Source organism: Humulus lupulus, chromosome 6 (assembly GCF_963169125.1).
Source record: "Humulus lupulus chromosome 6, drHumLupu1.1, whole genome shotgun sequence".
NCBI lineage: Eukaryota > Viridiplantae > Streptophyta > Magnoliopsida > Rosales > Cannabaceae > Humulus > Humulus lupulus.
In genome coordinates this window covers 209,530,631-209,555,412 of record NC_084798.1, presented here as the reverse complement: position 1 = coordinate 209,555,412, position 24,782 = coordinate 209,530,631, and the positions used below count along the sequence as shown (strand labels likewise).

Below are 24,782 nucleotides of genomic sequence, written 5' to 3'. Positions count from 1 at the left end.
TAAACATGCATATTATCATTTAACCACATAATAAATCAATTATGGCCCTCCCGGCCTTCTAATCAAGGTTCTAAACCTTATTAGGAAATTTTGGGCATTACAGTCCCAGACCTATCTTTTGTGCCCGTTGGTCTTTTCTCAATACTTTGTCATTTTTTCCCTGAGTTGTGATGTCACTTGTCGCATTCTCATTCGCCACATCATCCTCGTATTATTGAGGGATAACATGCTGAAGAAGTAGAAACGACCCTGAGCACGTTCCTTCCCCCGAGCCTCATGGTAACCCTTGCCACAACCATAAACAATCTCCTCATTATGATTAAATTTAAAAAATGAACTCCGGGACCAATCCCGTGCTCTTGGTACCTCCAATTCCACCAAATGGGGTGGTGGAACCGTCCCCCGAGCCTCCAGGCCCATGCCCTAAACATTAAGATTTTGAGGCCCTGAAAATGGCCTAGCACCACAACACAACCTTATAGGTTTCGTGGCAGGCAGCAACCTGTGCCTCGCCCAGCGCGCCATAGCGCGAACCCATAAATTTTTGGGTTTTTCTGCAACATTTCTGAGCCAAAACTTGCCAAACCCAGCCCCTCAAACCCAAGTTTTGACCTCAAAATAGTTTACCTAAGTGTTATAGACTATCAAGACAACATCCAAACATCCAAAAACACAACACAAATCCAAAATCACCATTTTGAGGTTCCAAACTCCATTTCTTACCCAAATCCAAAAATCATCAATCTAGTATCCACAATTTAGATTAAAACTACCTCCAAAAAAAAAAAAAAACAATAATCTAAACACTTTCTTTCATCATATACATAGAAAACTCCCTTTAGAACCCTTAACTTAAATTCTCAACCCAACCTCTTCAAACCTCAAAAAACACCAAGGAAAAGTGCAGAAAATTGACCTTATGGAATTTCAGAATCCCAACCTCTTGCTTATTCTTGCTAGCTTCTAATCTCCCAGAGAGCTCACAATTCCTCAAAAAATCTCAATAAGCTTCAAGTTTGGTCACTTGAAAGCCTTGTGCTCCTAGTTAACTTTGAGAGAAACCCCATGGAAGAGAAAAAGAGAGTTACGTGAATGACCAAACCTCTCAGCCAAGGTTTTACTTTTCTTTAGTTATGTGGTCAAAAGACCATAATGCCCCTACCATGAACTTATCTACAAAATTGACCCCAAGGGAAAAATGGTCATTTTCCCCAACTTCCCATTAACCTCTAATTACACCAATAATTCTCATTACCCAATAAATCTCGGTAATGTGTCAAATTATCAAAATACCCTAAGCTCACCTCGAGCTGGGTACCTAACCCCGTTGTGACTTTTGTGCTAAATTGCTCACTAGGATTGCCTCGTGTCGAATAACTCAAATATATCCACATAACAATGTGGTCTCAATCATAAAACATATATAATTACAAATATACTATCAGCGTGTCAAAAATTATGAAATGCCCTTCTAATAAGAAACGACCCCACAAGCATATTTAATACGCTTAAACATGCATAAACAATCATATCATAATATAACTTAAAAAATTCACATAATAACAAATATATATATGTTTATCCTGAAAAATACTTGCTGACGTGGCAAAATCAATATACATGTGGGTTACACGTGACTATTTAATGATTACATTCAGATCGACCATCGACCTAAATAGAAGTTGTTCGATGGATTCAAAAGAGATGTTGAACAGTACAGCAGAAGATGTGCTGACATATGTGACCAGGTTTGGTCGTAGTAACGAAGCCAAAGTTTAAATATAGTTATAAGTCAGCTATTTGATCCTATTTTTATGTAAAGATTATGATTTCTTTTATTATTCAGATATGCTTGTAAAAAAATGAAGATGCGGACCATTGACCCATATGTACATCCTTGAGCCTAAAAATATGACTCAAGAGATTCATTTAAGAGGAAAATTGGTATTCAGAGAGAAGGAGTGCTTTTTATACACGACTTTTGTATCCTTTTTTGGAGCTTGTGAAACTCAGTGAACTCTAGTTTGTTGATCGCAAGTTTCATAATACATCAATAAAAACACTAAGTGGAAGTAGGTTATTACCAAGATCTGGGGCCGAACCACTATAAATCCTTGGGTTGTTTAGTTCTTGCATTCAGCTTATAAATCTTTATTGTTTTAGTGACTTTGTGTCATTGGCTAAATCATCAGTCAACAATATATATCTCACAAATACACATATGCCCTCCCGACACACTAATCAATGATGCACTAAGCCTTATTAGCGATTTTGGGACGTTACAGTTAACTTGTCTTTTAACAAAAAGTGGGTCCGATCAATAACTTTTGCACAACACAAGGTCCAAAATGATATTTACCTTAATATATTATCTTTGACTGAACAATAAAAGTATATAGTAAACATATTAGAAAATATTTAAAAAAAAAAAAAGAGAGTTGAGATATAGACTATATAATAATTGATTGATTATTTTTTTTTTATAAAAAGTATTAATTATGTTAAAAAAAGTTAAAAAGACAATAATTAAAATAAATTATTCACCCCAAAATAAAATAAGACCAAATTTATTATTTTCATAATACAAATATAAAATCAAAATGAGAGTTGAGATATTAATATAGTAAATGTAAGCATTTTTTTTTTGAAATGGAGATATAAACTCATTAAGACTTTTTATTGGGAAATTTTCAGATTTATGGGATTTATACATACTATTTGCAAAAATGTGGGGGATTTACTCTTGCAAATTTTATGGGAATAGTATAATTTTTTTTAGAGAATATGGGAATCAAATTAGTAAGCTAAAAAAACTAGAATTTAAAAGGAAAACACAGTAAACAAATAGGGGTAGACTGGGAAATATTGGTCACATCACTCCAAAGAATATACATTGACATAATATCTCCTAAAAAAAGCCATTGATGAGATTGATCTCCATCTCCAAGCTCTAATGAACTCTGCAACAAGTTCTAAAAGCTTCAACAACCTAAAGCTTGGACTTTCCTGCGATCTCCACCTCAAGAAAACAATCAAGACTCCAGCCATCTGCACATCCGACAACTGATCAAAGAAATCCAACGACGATCTCCACCTTAAGAAAATAATCAAGACTCCGGCCACCTGCACATCCGGCAACGTCAATCTCTTAAAGCTCCGCCCAACCATTCTTACATACTCTTCTTTTTCAATTTTCAAATCTGATTTTTTTTTTCTAGGTCTAATTTTTTTTTTAGATTTGGAACTAACTTGTACAACAATTTAAGTTTAGGTAAACAATTACTCATATTATTACAAATATACTTTCTTCTTCTTGTGTTGCAGGTCAAACCTCGTTTGTTTTCTTTGGATTTGTTTTTTTTCTTCAATTCTGCGATGGGTAACTAGTTACCTTCACATTTTGATATGTGTGTATATTTCTGGGTTCATTATAGTAACTTGTTACCTATGTTACTAAAATTATAGTTACTTCATTTTCTTCCTTTTTTTTAATAAAGTGTTCTTCTTTTTCTTCAATACTTTTTTTTAAAATAATAATTTATAATTGCTTATAAGATCATATAATGTCTTTTTCTGCCTTTAAATTTGATGTTTATTTTCATATTTAATATAAGCAACTCGTCACTCCTCTTATGGTAATTAGTTACTTCTCTTATGACAAGAGATTACTCATCTCAGGGTAACCTGTTACCATCTCAAGAGTAACTAGTTACTCTTGAGATGGTAACAGGTTACCCTGACGAGAACATCTAGATTTTTTTTTTTTAAAAAAAAAAAAAAAACTCAAATGTGAAAACATGATAAATAGTAATCAATCAAGTAACTGGTTATCTTATCCGGAAACTTGATTAAGAGTAAACTATGGCATAAACCAACTTTTATACAAATAAATATGAAACTAAATGTATAAAAGTAAAAATTCTTAAAAAAAGCCATAAAATAATATTTTTTAAAAAGCCATATTTTTGTAAACAGGATAAAAAAAACCATATAAAATATAATTTTCACTTTTTTATTTTGGCACTTGGAGTTAGCTCAAGTAGTTGGGTGTGTGAGTATGTGTACAAGGTGCGGGAGGGAATTTTGCCATTTTTTTATTTTATATTTAGCACGTATAATAAATAATGTTAAAATATATAAGACTGATTAAAGTATAAGTGATAGACATGCACTCCTTTTATACATTATTTGTACACGAAATAGTGCGACAATTATTTTAACCATACAATTTATTAAGAGTGAGATTATGTGAGTTATCATAACGGTTAATAATATTGACAGATCATTGTATGTTCAAAATAGTGTGTAAAAAAATGTGTCTTAATCATTGTTCTTAGGTCTCGTTTGTTATCAAACTAGAGAAAATATTACAAAAATCAATCCACCAACCTAAATTATTTTCCTAATTTGGAATTACTTAAACCTATTAATAAATTTGAGATAGTTTTGTCCTATCTTATCCAATCCAATCCCCATTTCCATTTATTTTTTTTATAATAAAAAGAATTGCTACTTTCAGTCCATGTTTGCAATCAACTCATTCATTCTTCAACACTTTTCTCTTACAGCACTTTCAATGGATGCTTTACTTCATCTTTTAAAATATTCCATCAAAACACACATTTTTTTATTTTACATCTAATTTTTATATTATACCATACATCATCTTCTCTATATATTTCTCTACATCATTTAAATATTATATCTTTAACATATTTTATTACTTAAAGTAAAATAAAATAATTGAAAAAGAAAAAATAAAAAATAAATATATACTAAATGGAGAGAGAAAACTTATAAAGAAAAATAATAATATTAAAATATTATATAAATGATATGTAAATATTATGTAAATGTAGATATGGATTAATTAGAATTTGTGCATAGTTATTATAAATAAATGTATAAAGGAGCTGATGGAAGATATTTTTATAAGTTTTAGCTAAATATTATAGAGAAAGTGTATTACAAAATATATCACCAAAACATACAATTTTATAATTTATCTCAAACTTTTACATTATACCATACATCTATTTCTTTATTTTTTCTCTACATCATTTATATATTATATTTTTTAAAATATTTTATTCATTTTAAGATATAAAATAATTAAATATAATAATATCACACTTATATATATACAAAAATTTATAAAAAAATAATAAAATATTTATACATAGGAAAATACTATTCATTTAGCTAAAAAAAATATAATACTATTTTTTATCTATATTATAAAAAATAATACATTTTAGCTCTTATATATTACAAATAAATTACCACACTAACTTCACCTACTCATCATCTGCAAAAATAAATTACCACACTAACTTCACCTACTCAAAAATAAATTACCACACTAACTTTACCTACTCATCATTTGCAAAAATAAAAATAAAAATGCACACGTACTCTTTTTTTTTTTAGAGTTTTAAAAATTGAGAATTTCTAAGGTTAGCAATGATAGCGTTTAATATATAACCGTTATAGATTGAATAACGTTCTTTGATTTTTTCCATTACTTTCTCAAATTCCGTTACTTAATATCATTCCTCCTCTCGTCACAACTTTCTCGCCAGCCAAACAACCCGCTTTCTTCACTCAAACGAAAAAGAAAATCCTTTCAAGAATCTTGCTCTTTCTCGTACTCCATTTCTCCTCCACCTAAGCTCAGGTTAGCAATCCCAAACCACCATCAATGGCCGCAACTAACAACTCTACTGACCCCGACCCGACTCGACACGTTGCAGTACTCGCCTTCCCTTTCGGAACCCACGCCGGGCCTCTTCTCAGCCTAGTCCGGGAGCTCTCGACGGCGGCACCGGATGTGAAATTCTCGTTCTTGAGCACGTCGCGGTCGAACAAAGCCCTCTTCTCATCGGAGAGTAGTGAGAGAGCCGAGATCAAGGTGGTGCCGTTCGACGTCGGCGACGGGACGCGGGAAGGGTCTGCGCCGCCGGGGAACCTGATTGAGGCGGTGGATGCGTTCTTGAATGCGGTGCCGGAGAATTTTGAGAGGGGATTGGTGGAGGCGGAGAAGGTGGTTGGGGTGAAGATTGGGTGTGTGGTGTCGGACGCGTTCTTCTGGTTTGCCGGACAAATGGCCGGCGAGAGGCGGATCCCATGGGTGCCGCTCTGGACGTCGGGGCCAAGGCCACTGCTTTCTATTATGTATATCGATGAGATACGACGACGTTTCGGAGCTCGAGGTTGGTATTTTATTTTTGTTATTTTTTTAGTGTAATAATAACTTATATAAATGAATAGGATTTTCTTTTTGAGATATAAATGAATAGGAATTATTACAATAATTTGTCCAAAAAAAATATATCATAACTCAGAATTATTAATTACATAATTTTTTTTTTGAATTGGATTAATTGCATAAAATTTAGACACGCAAAATTGACAATATATATATATAATATTTTAAAAATAATATACATAGTAGTTAAAGTTATTAGTAATGTCTATAGTCTCATGATCTATATTTATATTTATTTACTTTATTTTAATAGTATTGGTCTATTCAAAATAAAAAACTTGTAATCTCAAAAAATAAAATAAAAAAGTGTAAGATATTTTGTAAATTATTAGTTTGGATGTAATGCAAAATTTAATAATTTCTTTGGAAGGTAATTTTCTTTCTTTTTTTAAAAAAAAAAAAATAGATTTAATTATCATTTAGGTAGTCAAAAATCATTTCTTAAAATGAAAAAGGATATTTGTGAGAAAAATACTAAAGTTTTCCTAATAGTTACACTTAACTATTGCATCTGTTTTTTTTTGGTAATAATATTAAATATTTATTAATAGTTACACTTAATAACTAAATCAATTTTTTTATGGAGTTCATACTAAATTTTTGTCAATACTTGCACTTCAGTACTATTTTTTTAATGTAGTAATAATATCAAATCGTTGTAAAGATTACACTTATTAAATGTATTATTACTATAAAAAAAATTAGTATTTATGTGCAATTGTTAGTAAAGATTTGATATTTTTAATGTCAAAAAAATTGATTTGGTGTTTAAGTGCTACTATAAGCAAAGATTTGATATTACTGCGGTCAACAAAACACATTTAGTATTTTTGCGGCAAATAACCAAAACGAAAATGAGATCGAGTAATATACATCCAAAGTAAATTAAACTTGAACATATTTGATGGAGTATTGCTCTAGGGTTATGTTTGTGTTTCAGGGTGTCAACAATATTATTAATTAAATTATAACAAAAAAATTCAATTTTAAAATCAATCACATACATAGGTGGTGAAACTTTAATCTGAATAACACAGTAAGAGAACATTTGTATTAGGTGGTGAAACTTTAATCTGAATAACACAATAAGAGAACATTTGTATTAGCTTGTAGGTGTTTGTAAGTATTGTAGAAATTTGCAATCTACATGTTATCATTTTTAAAGTAGATTAATTTTTTTAATTAAACTAATCATACTTAAAAATCAATTTAATTGCAATTATTTATACATCTGGTAACCCTATTTGTACCTTAAAATACACGGGAGTACCTCGATTCATAAAAAGAAAAAAAAAATTGCAATTTATTCCTACAATATTTACTTTTTATCATTATTCTTTATTTTTTTTCACATTAATTAATAATTTTATTATTGTACACATTTATATATTTGTTAGAATATTTATACATATTTTTTAAGAATATAGTCTCAAGAAAAAAAAATTGCATTATGTCTTATATATATTATTGAATAATAGATGAAAGTATTTTTTATAAAATTTTAAATGTAAATTATTACAGTGTCTTTCTTTATCTAAGTAATAAGCTTTATATTGTTTACCAGAAAATAACAAGGACGAAATCCTAGACTTTCTTCCTGGATTTTCATCATTTCAAATCACTGACTTATCAGCCGGAATAATCATTCCGCCAGAAACATCAGAATCACCATTCGATATCATGCTCCACAAGATGGCACACGCTCTCCCTAAAGCCAACGCAGTTGTCATCAATTCCTTCCACCAAATCGATTCACAAATCTCAACTCATCTCAAAACCCAGTTCAAAAAATTTCTCAACGTGGGACCCTTCACACTCATGACAACCTCTCAAAACCCAAAACACAAATACGACTCGAACGGTTGCCTGGAATGGTTATCAGGGCACAACCCAGCATCGGTTGTCTATGTTAGCTTCGGCAGCATGGTGACTCCACATCCAGATAAAATGGCAGTGTTGGCAGAGGCCCTAAAGGCAAGTGGGTTTTCGTTCCTTTGGTCATATAGAGGCCAGGAAACACCACTTGTCGAAGAAACCCTAGAAGGAAAATTGGTCTCTTGGGCACCACAAGTGGAGGTTCTGAAACATCCGTCGGTGGGGGTTTTTGTGACCCATTGTGGGTGGAACTCTATTCTCGAGAGCATTGTGGGAGGAGTACCTTTGATTTGTTGTCCCATTTTTGGAGACCAAATGACCAATAGGAGAACGATTGAACAAGTTTGGGGGATCGGTGTTGGAGTTGAAGTCGAAGGTGTTATGTCAAAACATGGTGTTTTGAAGGCTTTGAGAAGTGTGTTGGTAGAGGAAGAAGGGAAAGGAATGAGGAGGAGAATTAGGGCTATGAAGAAGCTTGCCTTTGAGGCAGTTGATAGTGTTGATGGAAGCTCTAGTAAAGATTTTAATGAGTTGGTGGAGATCATTACTACAGGGTGATTGAAAGTAGTACGTGTTACAATTAGAACATCTGTTTAGTTTTCAAGGAATAATGTTATTATTAGCAAAATATAACCTCTTTAATTTTATATCAAAATAACAGAAAAGTTATATAAAAGTTGCATAATCATGACTCGGGTAAACTTCAAGGTTATAATATTGCAAATAATTGTTTTGGAATTTTATTTCTTAAGAAGTTTTCTATTTGATTTCTATGTTGTGTTTACTTATATCAATTTTGTTCAGAAGAGAAAAGTGATATACATATACTTTTTTTTATTTTTCGTAAATATGTCTTTTATGTTATTACTTTGCAAAAATATAAAAATTATATTTTTCTTAATTTGTATGGAAAAATTTATTAAAGAGAAAATCAAAGTATGAGAAATATAATTGCTAAATAACTAGATATTAGAAACTTGATTAAGAGTAAAACTATGACATAAACTAATTTTTATACAAAAATATGGGAAACTAAACCTATAAAAGTCAAAAAATTTAGAAAAAACCATAGAATAACTTTTTATTTGGAAAATGCCATCTTTTTGCAAACTTTATTAAAAAACTTATATGTAATTTCTACATTTTTTTGGGACAAAAAAGTGATACATATACCTTTAAAACTTTATTAATTAGATCCTCTTTCTTATATCATGGGAGCAATTATCGTGTGATATCTAAAACGTTATATTAATTATTTTATTTAATGAGTAAAAACGAAACTATTTTTTTTTTGGTTTTACAATTTTTAAAAAGAAAAAAAAAATATTAGCTTAACGCAAGAAATTAGTGTAATGAACTTCTTGCTTTTCTTAAAACCAGAAAACATAATTACACGTTTTGCGCAGTTTTTTGTAATAATTAAAAAATATATATTTTTAATTTTATTTTTGAAGATATTTTATTATAGAGAGTCATTTTCACCTTATCGGTACAAGATGCTACTTATATGGACACGTGGCGTGGGGTGTCTTGTATAAAAAATCTCAATTATATATAAATAAATTTATATCTTGTGTAAGAATTATCTGTTTGGATCTTTTATTTTTTTAAAATGAATACTTTTAGACCTTGTGTTTTATGAAAATATTAAAAATAAAAATAAATAGAATAATTATTATGTATTTTGGCCGATTACCTGTTTTGACCATTTATTTAAAAAAATTAAATTTTGGACCTCGTAATTTTTCAAAAGGTTAAAAATTCTTATAAAAAGTCTAATATATTTATATATATAATTTATGTTTTGTGTAAGGGTTCATACCATTTTTTATCCTGTATTTTAGTCAATTACTTGTTTGGACCCTTTATTTTAAAGATTAACTTTTGGGCCTCATATTTTGTCAAAATATTAAAAATAGGTTTTAATTAATTAATTATATATATATAGATGATAATAAGTCATTTTTCCAAAATTTCTTGATAAAACAGAACGTACATTAATTTCATTATGGAGAAAAAAGATTACAAGTGAGAATGTTTTCTCTAGAGAATTAGAATTCAACTCTACTTTACCAATGTATATCAACTCTATTTATAGTGAAGCACAAATGTTTTCACTATGGAGAAAAATGATTAGAAGTGAGAAAGTTTTCTTTAGAGAATTAAAATTCAAGTCTACTTTACCAATGTATTAAGTTCAACTCCATTTATAGTGACGCATAGATGTAAGTTTTGTAATTTGTGAGAAAAGGTATTATAAATATCCTCTCATTTGTTATAATATAATAATCATTTAAATTTAATTTATTAAAAACTTATTTGAATGTAAGTTATATTAAATAAAATAATAGACATTTTTTAATGTGTATTATTATTGTTATTATTATTGAGAAAATAAACACATAAATTAATTAATATTATATTATTTATATATAAGATATATATTATTAATTTATGTTAATATCTCTCATTTAGATTAAGGGAAAATACTATTTTGGCCCTTGTGTTTTTCTCGAATACACGATCGACCCCTGTGTTTTGTTAAATGACAATTCAGACTATGCGTTTTACAAAATGGATCAAAATATTACCCTAAACCTTGGTCAAAATATTTTCAATTATAAGATCAATTATCAAGTCGTTAGTGATAGAATGAGTTCAAAGAAGCGGAGAAAGTGGTCGATGAGCTAAGAATGAAAGATTATATTTGAATTTTTTTTACTAAAATTGGGTATAAGGTACTATTTTAATCCATTTTGTAAAACATAGGGGCTGATCGTGTATTCGAGAAAAATATAGGGACCAAAATGATATTTTTCCCATTAATTAATTAGTTTTTAACATATATATTATTATTAGTAAGAAAATGGATGGTGAAATTAATTAATATTATATTATTTATATATAAGATATATATTATTAATTTATGTTAATATCGATCTCTCATTTAGATGAACTAATTAATTTATTACCATTATAAAAAAAATTGTAAAAAAAATAAGAAAATAGATAGAGTGGTTTGGAGAGATGCAACTCAATCTTATCATGGTGGCGGTGAAAGTGTAATGAATGAGAGTAGTGACATTTCACCTGAAATGACCTCTAATGTAGCCACAACCGCTCTTGTTTCCTCTGATGAAATTGAAAGTGAGTTCGCTGATGAAATTGAAAACTCTACTCTAACATGTCCGTTGACCCTATACAAGTAACTAAATTTATTTATTGTGGTTCTGTTTTTTAAATTAAATGATTTGGTCATAATGATGTTTGTTTTCTCATTCTCCTATTACAAGGGCAGATGCAACTTAATCTTATCATAGTGGAGGTGAAAGTGTAAATGTTGGTAGTGATATTGCACCTACTGTAATATCTGTTTTTTTAGAAGGGTAATTTCGTAATTTTGCAACTAAATATTTTTTATCCTTTGATGGAGTATTCGATATGTATGGTTTTCAATGGCAATGAAATTTATAAATTCATATGTTTTAATATTTGAAATGATAGTTGAATTTCCGGCATGAGTTTAATGCCTAGTAAACAATTAAAGTCTCATGTTAAGTTATTAATGATTTAATTGAATATTATTATTATGGGCATAAAAATAATAATATGCATGAATCTATTTTATCCTATATGATTTGGCATATTTTATTTTATTATATGGTTTGATGCATTGTTATTATTTAATTGGATTAAATAATAATGACTTTGTGAAAATTATGAAAAGACCATAAGCCATTATGATGGCATTTGGTTAAGGGGAAATTAAGGGATATTAAAGTGTGATTAAAATTTAAATAAACTGATTAAATTCATAATTTAGAGCAGTTACAATATTATAGCTTTTATTTATTTTTAAAATAAGTGATAACCTAGAACTAAGGAGAGAGAGTTGCTCCACATTCTACACAGATGATTCTTCATTTTTTTCTTCTTGTCAAAGCATGATTAGAGAGTGTTCTGAATGGGGAAAAATCGTGGGAAGAGAGAGAAAGAGAAACATAGAATTGTTCTTGAAACATTCTAGAAAGAGAAAATGGAGATATCGAATTTGTGAAATCCAGAGAATTTATGGGTTGTAGTGGATGTTTTGAATGTCTTTCCTATGATCTAAGGAGAGTATTTAATGTGACCAAAGGGGTTAGGAAGCAGGGTTTCGAAATCCACCTTTTTGGAGGTTTGGATTGTTTCTGGGTTTGTGTACAAGCTTAGTGGACCCCAAGAATCACTTTGGACGTGAAGAAATGGGCTGAAACGGTCCAGAGGAAGAAAACTAATTTTGAGCTCCATTGTTGACGGTACACTGAAGTTGGAGAAGAAGACGTTGATCTGAGGGGCTACAGGCAAGTACTTGGGATGGGGTGTGTCGTTTTGAGGTGCTGCAAACGAGGGGATCACTTTCCAAGAGAAAGAAGGGTCGGAACGCGGACAAAATGCAACCCTTCAGTCGCCAGCGCCGGAGAAGACGCAAACTACGGCAAAGCTCGATCTGGGCACCTGTGGAGGTTTTCTTCTCTTTTTTTGTTTTTGTTTTTGAATTTTTATGATTTTTTAAGATGATTGGTGATCTTTGGAATATTTTGATATTTTCTTGAATTATTGTGAATTATTTGATTTATTTTAGGAAATAAATATGAAAAATACCTAGACTACACATAAAAATCTATGAATAATTTTAAATGATATTAATCTGTTCTTGAATGTTCAATCGTTTTTGTAATTTTCTTGAATTTATTGAGTTATTTCTTAAGATAATTATGAAAAATACATAGGTTAAGTGTAAAATGCTAGGGATAATTTTAAATGAGTTATTTAATAATAAGAATATGTTCTGGATGTTTAGATTAAGTGTTTGAATGTTTTTGGTAATTTTTATAATTATTTCATGTAAATTTAAGATTAAATATGAAAATTGCGTAAATAATATTTTGATCGCTGTTTTCATTTTTGGTGATGTTGTTTATTGATATTACATTTATCTGGAACTGGAAGTTTCTTTTTGAACTTGATTATGAATTTTAAATTTATTCTTGGTAATTAATTACATAAATGAAGTATAAAATTAATTTAATTATGTTGAGTGGTAATTGAGTGTTTCTTACTATTTCACCGCTGTTTATATGATTTATAAAAGATATTAGGATGTAATGTACATATTTAGAAGCATGCTAGGTTGTTGTGTGAACATATGATAAATTTTTGATATTTTATGCATTAAAAAAGTATGATTTTATGCATAAATAATAATGGTAAATTGTACATGAGTTTGGAGTGTTTATGGTGTTTTCTTATTTGTATAAATAAATAGGAAGCATGTTAGTTAATGAATTTGGAAAAATGATGATGCATATCTAGTTATTTTGTGAATTATGTGAAATTAAAATGGTAATTATTGGAAATAAATAATTATAGCAATAAGTTGGGTTTTAATCTAGTTTATAGGAATAAATAAACTTAGGGCTGTTTTGACTTAATTAAATTGAATATGTGAGTTTAATTGGTTATTAAAGGGGTAGTTTTGACTATAAAGGTATTTTCGTAAATTTTCCACGTAAAAAGTGTTTGTATGAATTCATGCATTACGTAGAATATGTTTGTACATGTGCGTGTAAGATAATTATTGTATGATTTGTTTGGTGAAATAATTATGTTTGGTGTGTCATGCTTAGTGAAACTGAATTGATGTATGTTTTGAATTAGGGTTTCTAGATTAGAGATTTTCTATGTTGGAAACCCTAGCTATCTTGTTTGAGTATTCTTTGAGCTGTCGTTGTATTGCATAGTGTCTAGGGTCTTGTCCTCAACAAAGAAACTCAGCAAGGAATTCTAGGGGAGAACAAGGGGATTCACATCAATTGAGGTAAAAAAAGTGGACATCTGTGCACAAGGTGTATGTCTAAGCATAAAACCTTGTTTTATGGTTTGTTAATTTATGTACTTATGTTCTGTTGTTGGTTATTTTATGATAGTGTTGTTAGCATGAGAATAGTGCTAGAGTGAATAGATAGTTGACATGCTTGAGCGGTAGACTATAGGTGAGTTCTATATAACTGTTGCTTGTGTGAGCACAACACTTGCATGTATTATCATGAGTGAGTACAATTCATGGTAATGAGATGCCCCGTGGGAATGTCAAGTGTGAGTATAGCACAAGGCAAGGCAAATTACATTTCATGTGTGATCAACATGGATGTGAGTTGATTATCGTATGTGAGTATAATGTGCAATATGAGGCTGTGATGTATGTGTGTGAGTACATCACACATTGGATTTTTACTGTGGTATTGTGTTTATATCGCATGTGGTTAATTTCGAAATTGTTATTTATGCTTATGTTATCTGGTTTGGGGTTTATGTCCATAGTTCTTCTTACTAGGCGTTAGCTCACGGGTACTTTGTGCGCAGGTAAAGGCAAGGCAAAGCAGTGAATGGTGCGGGCTCGAGGCATGGATCTTACATGTTAGCGATGGGTGGGGCTTTAGAGTTTTAAAATGTTTTCAGATTGGAACGTTTTAGTTTTGGTTTTGGACTTGAAATTGTTTATTAATGTCATTATTATTTTTAGTTAAGTGTCAAACATTTTATTTTAAATAATGAGATCTCACGCCTAGTTTTATTTCAATAAATAAGTGTTTTTTTCATAAATGTTTATTGATTTAAAACATACTTTTATAAGTATTGTCTAGGGAAATCAGGGTGTTACACCTGCAGATGATGAATTTCCATGTAATTAAGATTGTTTATTTTAGGTAATGAAAATGATAGATTCTGATTTTACAAGTGTTTTATATATAGCTTCTAAACCAACATTATTTTGGCAATGCAGCTTCAACCCCAAACATTGGAGGGCCAAATTCTAATTGGAAGGACAAATTGGTCCTAGTAAGAGGCACGAGTATCAACAAGGAGCAGTGCTTTTGGGTCTATAAGTGTACAAGATGAGGCTCTATCATCACCCACTGATGACAGTGACCTAGAATGGAAACAGGGCAAACACTACAGTGAAGAAGATGACAATATCGAATATGAAAATGGCACCACTGGCAAGTAATGATGAGGATGTTGACAAAGACTATTATGATAGCGATGATTGTGGGCATGTGAACTTGAAGAGACTAAGAAGAGAGGGATTGGGCCCTAACAAGAACATTCCACTTCTTGAACCTTATCAAATTTATGAAAATGGAAAAATAGTTTTGTGACTATTCATGAAATTCAATGACTACCGACTCTTTGTTGAGATCATAAAAGAATATGAAATTAAATAGGGTTTTGAATTGAAAATATCAAGCACCAAAAGAGTAGGCTCACATATGGTTGTAGAGAAACTGGCTACCCATGGAGGATGCATGCCTCAGTCACTCTTGATTTGAATAACTTTGTCATCAAGACGCTCATTGAAGACCATACATTCTAATGTGTATGCAAGAATAGAACAGTTAACAGTACTTGGATTGGTAGAAAATTGGTGAAGACATTCCAAAGGCATACTAAAATGAAATTAAAGGGTATGAAATAATAATTGAAAGATGAATATGGGATAGAGGTTGATAATAGAAGGTTATGGAGAGCTAGAAGATATTCAAGAGGAGAAATTCATGGTAGCCATGCTAACTCTTACGGGAAGCTTAGAAATTATGCAGCCATAATTTTGCTTACAAATCCTGGAAGTGCTACCATCATATAATCAGAGTTGATAGTTTTACAAACTTACAATGAAGATGGTGAATTTGTGAAATCCATTCCCCCAATTATGAAACCTAGGTATAAGAGGATATTTGTTTGCTATGAGGGTGTATGAAAGCTGGATTTTTGGCTGGTTGTAGATCTTTCTTTGGTCTTTATGGTTGCCATCTTAAAAGTCCGTAGTAGGGTATTTTATTGGTTGCCGTTGGACTCGATCCAAACCTCCACTTTTATCTCATTGCTTATGCCATGGTTGAGGCTTAAAAAAAATAAAAGATGGAAGTGGTTTATGGAGCACTTAATGACACAAATTAGAGGGCGACATCCCAATGGTCAACCTTGGTGCATAATGAGTGATAGGCAGAAGGTAATTCTTCATTTTTGAACTTGCTGCTTGTTGATTCGAATGACTAAGAACTTTGTTGCTTGTTATTCTTCATTTTTAAACTTGTGAATGAGGATATTTTCTTCTTGTTGATTTTAATTAATGAGAAATTTGTTGCTTGTTTATTCTTCATTTTTTAACGTGTGAATGAGGATATTTGATGCTTGTTGATTCTAATGAAAGAGAACTTTGTTGCTTGTTTATTCATCATTTTTGAACTTGTGAATGAGGATATTTGCTACTTATTGATTCTAATGAATGAGAACCTTGCTGCGTGTTTATTAGTCATTTTTTAACTTGTGAATGAGAACCTTCCTGCTTGTTGATTCTAATGAATGAAAACCTTGCACAAAGCTAGTCCTAATAGATGAGAACCTTGCTTCTTGTTGATTCTAATTAATACTTATACATGGCTTGTTCTTATACATGGTGTAGGTTTAATTGAGGCTATTAGTCATGTACCTAATAATCACCATCATTATTGTTATTTTCACATTGAAAATAACATGGTGAAAGAGTTTAGGACTTCTGAGCTTAAGAGCATGTTTTGTGCAGCAGCTGAAACATGATATTTTGAAACTTTTCAATGGATTATGGACCAAATTAAGGAGTTCAACAATGATTCATACAAGTGGCTGATTGACATTGATGCTAAACATTGGTTAATGAGTTGTTTTGATACAACTTAAAAGGTAGAGCATCTGAAAAACAACCATGTTGAGTCTTTCAATGGTTGGATCGATGATGTACGTTTCAAGCCACCAATCGAGCTGCTAGAAGGTCTTTGAATAAAAAATGCATACATGATGTGATGAAGAAGGGTTACATTTGAAAGATGGAATGAAAATCTAACACCAAAGGTACATCTCAAGGTTAAACAATTATTGAGGATAGTAAGATAAGTTAGACGAGTATGACATAATGAATTTCAGGTTGACTATATGAGAAAAAGGTGCATGTGGAAGATGGAAGATTAGAGGCATTCCATGTGGTCATGCAATTGCGTGTATCAACCATATTAGGGCCAATATCTATGACTATTGTTCAGAGTATTTCACAACTGAAATGTGGAGAAAGACTTTTGAACCTGTGATACATCCAATCCCTGATGAATCTATGTGGGTTAGTGTAATAACCCAACTATTCTAGACTTTGGACCGTTAATGACTACTATACTAATCTTAAGAAAACGTACATTTGAAATAACCATAACTTTATTTAAAAACTGTAAAGTAAAGGTTAAATACATAAAAATTCATTTAGGATATGGGATCCCATTGTTTTGAAAACAAAACATAACTTAAATAAATTGGTTACAAAATTAAGTGCGGAAAAAATAATACATAGAAATCATAACTAAAAGACTCAAAAACTTCATCCTCGAATCGAACGCGCAATCCACCGATTTCATCGTGCCTCAATACACATCCTCAAGCTGCCAAGAATCTTTCCGCCGCCATAACTATTTTCCTGCACATACAAACATAAAGGAATGAGTCTAATGCTCAGCAAGGAAAATCTACTACAAGCATGAAACATAATCATACACATAACTATAAGCTATAAACATATAACATATATCTATAAAGACGTACATCATATAAGACTATACTATTAATGGCCATTAAAACATGTGATAAACCATCTACGTCCCCTTTCTAATATCTGGGGTAGGTTAGATCACATGGTAGGTTTATGATAACCCATCTACGTCCCCTGCCTAATATCTGAGGTAGGGTAAATCATAACCATGAAACATAAGAAAACATAACATAACATACTATAGCATAACTTATCATAACATATCAACATAACATATAAGCATATAAAACTATCCTATTTTCCTTACCAAAATACCGGGATGATGAGAACAAGGTCAGGATTTTGGAACACTCCTAAAAACCATTAATAGAGATGTGAGTTTTCTAAAAGAAAGAGATGAAGAGGAATGAACTACACCATCGAGATGATACTTACCAACAAGAAATCTCAAGTTCGAAGAACTTAGATGCCTAACCAAGAATAGAGAAGATTGGGTTAGGAATTGAGTAGAGGAAAACTATAAGAACTAATGAAACAATACAGAAAAGGAACTAAGAAGAGGAATACCTTTGAAATTGCTATGATCGAACTACACCTCGAAACCCAAAATACACTCTATGAACCTTACTTCCCAAGTGTCTAATAAGCTTAGAATGATAAAGCTTATAACCCCAACCCAAGTGTTTATCACTCTATAGTCTCACTAGCACCTAGAAGGCTCTGATCAATGCTTGAAGAATGAATGAAAAAGCTTGGTGCTAGGTCCTATTTATAGAGTTCTAGGAATAAAAATCTTCTAATTATAATTCAAATTTAAATTTAAATTTAAAATAGAATCCTAAGGAATAAAAATCTTCTAACTTTCTGGATCCCGTAACTCTAAACTAACCTACAGTAAAATCAACATATCTGAAGCTGTAGAAATCCGATTTAAAATATCTTTATACCGTTAGAAAGCTAATTAAATTATCTACAACTTTTTAGAAATAATATTTTTCGAAATTCATAACATAACTGGGTCAAAAATAGGTTGGAAGTTACAGTACCCTAAAGTTACGAAAAATCTATTTAATTATCTAAATCACAGATAAATAAAATATCTAAATAAAAAAATAAATAAAATTGTGAGTCTAAATATCTAAATAAATATCATGCTCCTAACAGATTCTGGTGAAGACTAAGTCTTATATTTCCCTTATTTTATCATTAAAATAATAATTCCTTAATAATCCTGCATATGACAAGTGTCATAATCCTATTGGCTCTATCTAAACCTTAGGTTATAATAATCATCATATTAATAACCAACAATATTAATCAAACCTTATGTTATAATTAATATTCTTAAACTATAGGTTAAACTTATAAAATCCATAACTATTGCTAAGAGTTTCCAACTAAATCCCGGCTTGAACCAAAATCCACAGTAATGAACATACTATAACTAATACTATCTATTACTACTACTACTACTATTATCTAACTAGCTAAGTAAATTCTGGGACTCTACAGTTAGACATGATGATGAGCCTATGTTTCCCCACCCATTAGAAACTAGCTAGGTAGACCGAAAAAACACCACAAAAGGAAAGTGGAGAAGAATAAAGGACTGCGAAGCCAGTTTCTAGCACAAAAATGTGCAAAAATTGTAACCAACTTGGTCATACAAGACGCACCTGCAATGCACCTCCGTTGGTCAAACAGTCAGCATCTCCATCTCCACCTACTAGATGAGGCAAAGGATGAGGGAGGGAACAAGGCAAGGAAAAAGGCAGGGGCGAGGCAACGAACAAGCTACAATGTCTGATGCACCAATGACAGGTTCTGAACAAGGCAACATAAGATATGTAGGGGAAGACCACATGGCAGAGGTCGTGGAATAACTGTTGGTATTAAATGATCAAATCAAAGGTACGCAACGGAATATATGGACCCATTTTAATAAATATTAAATCACATACAAACAGATTAGAGATTACCTCTTGTAGCCTATCAAGTGTCCTTGATTCTTTTTGTATAAATCAACGATCTTCCTATCCAATGTTCTGAGATCTCACATCCTGATCTTCCAGAACAATTCTCAAACATACAAGGACGTGTGTGGGCACGTATGATTCAAAAGGTTGATTTATGTGACTTCTTAGATGTACTCAACACATGAGATCTAGAGAGTTTTGACAAAGAGAAGGTTTAGAGAGAGAGGAAACTATCGCTTTATAGAGAGAGAGAGGGTCTATATTTTTTCTTTCTCAAAAAATAATAATGAAACATTTTTTTCTTTCTGAAAGTCACATACTATCACATACTATCAGACTTATAAAGATATTTAATCTAATTAAAAAATCTTTATTTAATTAAAATTAAAACTAATTAGATATTTGCATTTAATTATTTATTTAAATCATATTTAAAAAGAATAATTGAATAACTGATTAAACAAAATTATTTGAAATTCAAAATTCAAATCCCATGGATTAAATCCCTGGTATAGGCGTCATACTGTAATGACCCAACTATTTCTAAGACCTTGGACCATTAAAACTACTAGACATAGCTACCATTTCGATACAAACATAAGAAATAACATGCCTTTATTGAAAACCCAAAATATAAGAAATAGCATGTCTTTATTAAAAATGTAAAATAAAATGTGATATGGTATGAGATCCCATTGTTTACAAAACATAAAACATAGTTTTAAAACAAGTTCAAAAACTGAATGCAGAATTACAAAAGAGACATATTTCAAAAGACTAATATAAATGTCATCCTCGATCGACACGCAGCCCATCCATTCCATTCATCCTCAACACATATGCCATGCTACCAAGAATCCCTCCGACTCCATAATCATTTTCCAGCATCACACTAAAATAAAGGAATGAGCCTAATGCCCAGCAAAGAAAATCTACTAAAAACAAAACATACATCGTAAACATAAGCATAAGACTACATCAAATAATATAAAAGAACATAAGACTATCTAAAACATATATCATATATCATAAGCATACACTATAAAACATATGGCTACAAAAACATCTATTACAATGGCCATCATACATCTTGGGGCTTGCTAGCTAGGCAATCATATGCCCATAATTCTACAAGGGTAGTTATCTAAACAAGTCATATAAATTTATGGGGCTTGTTATCTAAACAAATCATATACCCAAGGAATGTACTATTGGGACTTATTATCTAAACAAATTATATGCTTGTTATCTAAACAAAACATATACCCAAGAACTAAAACATATCATACATATACATATCATAGCATAAACATATAACATAACATAAACATAACATAACATATAAGCACATAAAATCTATCATATTTTCCTTACCAACACCGGGATATGAGAACAAGGACGGGATTCGGAACACTCCTAAAACCAACAATACAAATGGTGAGTATTTCTAAAGAATAAAGAATGAATGTGGAAACTAAACCATCAAGAAGAAACTTACCAAGAAAGAACTTAAGTTTCAAGAACCTAATCAAGAATCAATAACGAAAGTTAGGATCTGAATAAAAGGAACTAAAGAAAACTAAAGAGTTTTAAAGCATTGGACTTAAAGAATAGGAGTACCTTAGTTGACTTTATGGACTGGTCTAACTCCAATACTGAAATACACTAAACCTCACTTCCCAAGTATTTTATAAAGCTTAAGAATGGAAAAGCTTTTTCCCAACCCAAGTATTTATCACTCTATGATAGTACTAGCACCTTGGAGTCTGATCACAGCTGAAGAGTGAGGAGAAGGGCTGGGTTCTAAGTCATATTTATAGAATTCTACGAATAAAAATCTTCTTTTTGGCTTTGAATAAAAATAATGAATTTAATTGAAAATATTTGAATAGTCGTCAGTCAAAGGCTTAGGACTCGGTCAAATCATTCAGAGGTAGGTCTAAGGAGTCAAATCTTGTTTTAAAAATTAAAAATAAAAATAAAAAAATAGAATCCTAACTTCTAACTTCCTAAATCTCGTAACTCTAAACTTACTTGTAGTAAAATCAATATAACTGGAGCTGTAAGACTCTGATTTAGACCATTTTTATACCGGTAGAAATCTAATTCAATTATCTACAACTTTCTAGAAATACTATTTTTCGAAATTCATAATATAACTGGGTAAAAAATAGGTCGGAAGTTACAGTACCCTAAAGTTATGGGAAAATCTGTTTAATTATCTAAATAACAACCTAATCCACAAATTTATGTTATTGAGTATTTTATTCACTATATATGATCTTAATTCTCTTGTACTAATACAACATCATTTTATCATGAATGAATAGGGAATTTTCTTGATATTATTATATAATTAATTCAAACAATAATTATAACATTCAAATATAATAAATTTGTACTTTTATTTTAAACCAATAAAATGTCTTTACATGCTTTTAGGGCATTAATCCTAACAATCTCCCACTTGCCCTCAAAACAAGTGAGGCATTGCCTTAATCCCATATTCCGCACATGACCCATGAACGACTTTGCAGGAAGTGTCTTGGTAAACGGGCCAGCCAGGTTCTGTTCCAACGCTATCTTCATAACAGTCACATCACCTCGGTGTACAATCTCTCTTACTAGATGGTGTTTCCTTTCTATATGCTTCCCTCTCTTGTGGCTTCTCGGTTCTTTGGACTTAGCTACTGCTCCACTGTTGTCACAGTACAAGATTAGTGGCTTATCCATATCTGGAACAACTTCCAGATCAATGTAGAACTATAGAGTCCAAGAACTTTACTTAGCTAGTTAGATAGTAGTAGCTATAGTAATAGTTGTAGTATTTTTATGACTGTGGATTTTGGTTCAAACCGGGATTTAGTTGGACACTCGTAGTAACACTTGTAGATTTTATAAGTTTAACCTATAGTTTAAGAATATTAATTATAACCTAAGGTTTAATTAATATGACTGATTATGAAGGTGATATTTATTATAATATAAGGTTTAGATAAACCCAATAAGGAAATGACACTTGTCATGTGTATGTTTAATGAATAATTAAGTATTTTGAGAAATAAATTTAATAAGAGTAAATTTGAATATCATAGGGTCTGCCAGCAGCTTTGAAATCGTTAGAGGACTTAGTCAAGGCTGTTTACTCAATTCAAATTAGGCTAAAAATGTGCAATTACGTGTATAATATTTCAGTGTATGCCGATATATCGCAGCACTAGGGGGCGATATATCGCCATACGGGGATATGAAAAACACGTAACTTCGCATGGCCACCTCGACGAGCCTCGGGCATATTAACCTAGGCGATATATTGCCTACTAGGGGCGATATATCGGCCCATGTGCAAGATTTTTGAGTGTTTTTTTAAACCGAGCTTATTTTATTCCTTAACCTCTTGATAAGTCCAGAATCTTTTTGACCGAGTCTTCAGCCTCTGCTGAATGATTATTTAAATATTTTTCAATTAAAAAGCCATTATTTTATTCAAGTTAAATGAAGATCTTTTCATTCTTGAACTCTATAAATAGGACCTCGTACCCAGCCATTTATTCATTCTTCAAGCTAAGTTCAGAGTCTGCAAGCTGCTAGGTTATTTTAGAGTGATAAACACATGGGTTGGGGTTATAAGCTTTATCCTTTTAAGCTTAATAAACACTCGGGAAGTAAGGTTCATAGTATATTTCGGTTCGAGGTGTAGTTCGGTTATAGAAGCATTCAAGGTATTCCTTATTCTAGTTCATTTCTGTGTTATTCTTATAGTTTTTCTACTCAAAATCCTAACTCGTATTGTCTATTCTTGGTTAAGAATCTAAGATCTTAATCGTAAGATTGTTATTGGTAAGTATCCTTCCGATGGTGTAATTCATTCTTTTCATCCTTTTTCTTTAGTATACTCACCTTTTGATGATGGTTTATAGGAGTGTTCCAAAGTCCCAGTCCTGTTCTTATATCCCGGTATATTGGTAAGGAAAATAGGATATGATTTTATATGTTATATGTTATATGTTGTCTTATGTTATGTTGTGTTATGAAATGTTATATTATGTATGTTGATAGACTTGGGCATATAACTTGTATAGCTAACAAGCCCCAATAAATTTATGGGCATATGACTTGCTTAGCTAGCAAGCCCCACAAATCTAATGGGCATATGACTTGATTAGTTAACAAGCCCCAAGTAGTATAATGGCCATTGTAGTAGTATGACTTATGTTTATGATATAACACATGTTGTGATATCATTTTATGTGTATGATTTATGTTGTAGATTTTCCTTGCTGGGCATTAGGCTCATTCCTTTATGTTTATGTGTGCAGGAAATTAGCTATGGCAGCGGTAAAGGTTCTTGGCAGCTTGGGAATGTGTATTGAGGCATGACGGAATCGATGGACTGAGCGTTCGATTTGAGGATGAAGTCTTTAAGTCTTTAAATCATATTTTCTATGTATTTTCCGCACTTAGTTTTGTAATCAATTTATTTAGATCATGTTATGTTTTTATTTTTAAAACAATGAGATCCCATATCCTAACTACATTTTTATGTATTCAACATTGGCTTTATAGTTTTAAATAAAGTATGTTGTTTTCATATGTACGTTTTCTTATGATTAGCATAGTAGTTATTAATGGTCCAAAGTCTAGAATAGTTGGGTTGTTACAGTTGGTATCAGAGAAATGGTCCATCCGCATGAAGTTCTCCTCGATACACACACTCAAAGCTCCAAATCTGACCGCCAAGTAAGTGTTTAAGTTATAGTTATTATGTTTATAAGTATAGCTAATGATGAGTTAGTTTTTAGCATAGTTTTTAACATGTGTTTAGGGTAAGTTTGAGTCATTTTGGTGGAATGTTATGCGGTATTATGCTTGTTTTGGTATGTTTGCAGGAAATAGAATAAGGAAACGGGAAGTTGGGGAAATGAATGAAAAATCAGCACAATTTGGGAAATTTATGCTAAAAGTTGACATGAAGACAATCGAGGATTCAATTGCAGAGAGAATTGTTCATTTTGGAGTTTTGGAATAAGATTTTGGGGTCAATATGAAG

At 31.2% G+C, this 24,782-nt stretch overlaps 1 protein-coding gene across 1 annotated transcript; it reads left to right on the top strand.

The window, feature by feature from the left end:
• The first annotated feature begins 5,534 nt into the window (after positions 1-5,534).
• LOC133784445 (flavonoid 3-O-glucosyltransferase-like) lies at positions 5,535-8,881 on the top strand. The gene is made up of 2 exons (XM_062223790.1): positions 5,535-6,212; positions 7,833-8,881. Exons 1-2 carry the CDS (start codon positions 5,702-5,704, stop codon positions 8,699-8,701), a joined length of 1,380 nt encoding a protein of 459 aa, XP_062079774.1. The 5' UTR covers positions 5,535-5,701; the 3' UTR covers positions 8,702-8,881.
• The last annotated feature ends 15,901 nt before the right edge of the window (positions 8,882-24,782 follow it).

What these genes read in the sequence shown, in the direction of transcription:
- LOC133784445 (XM_062223790.1), top strand. Translation starts at nt 5,702, where the DNA reads ATGGCCGCAACTAACAACTCTACTGACCCCGACCCGACTCGACACGTT. An exon ending in ACGACGTTTCGGAGCTCGAG is followed by an intron (nt 6,213 to 7,832) that starts GTTGGTATTTTA and finishes ATTGTTTACCAG; the next exon opens with AAAATAACAAGGACGAAATC.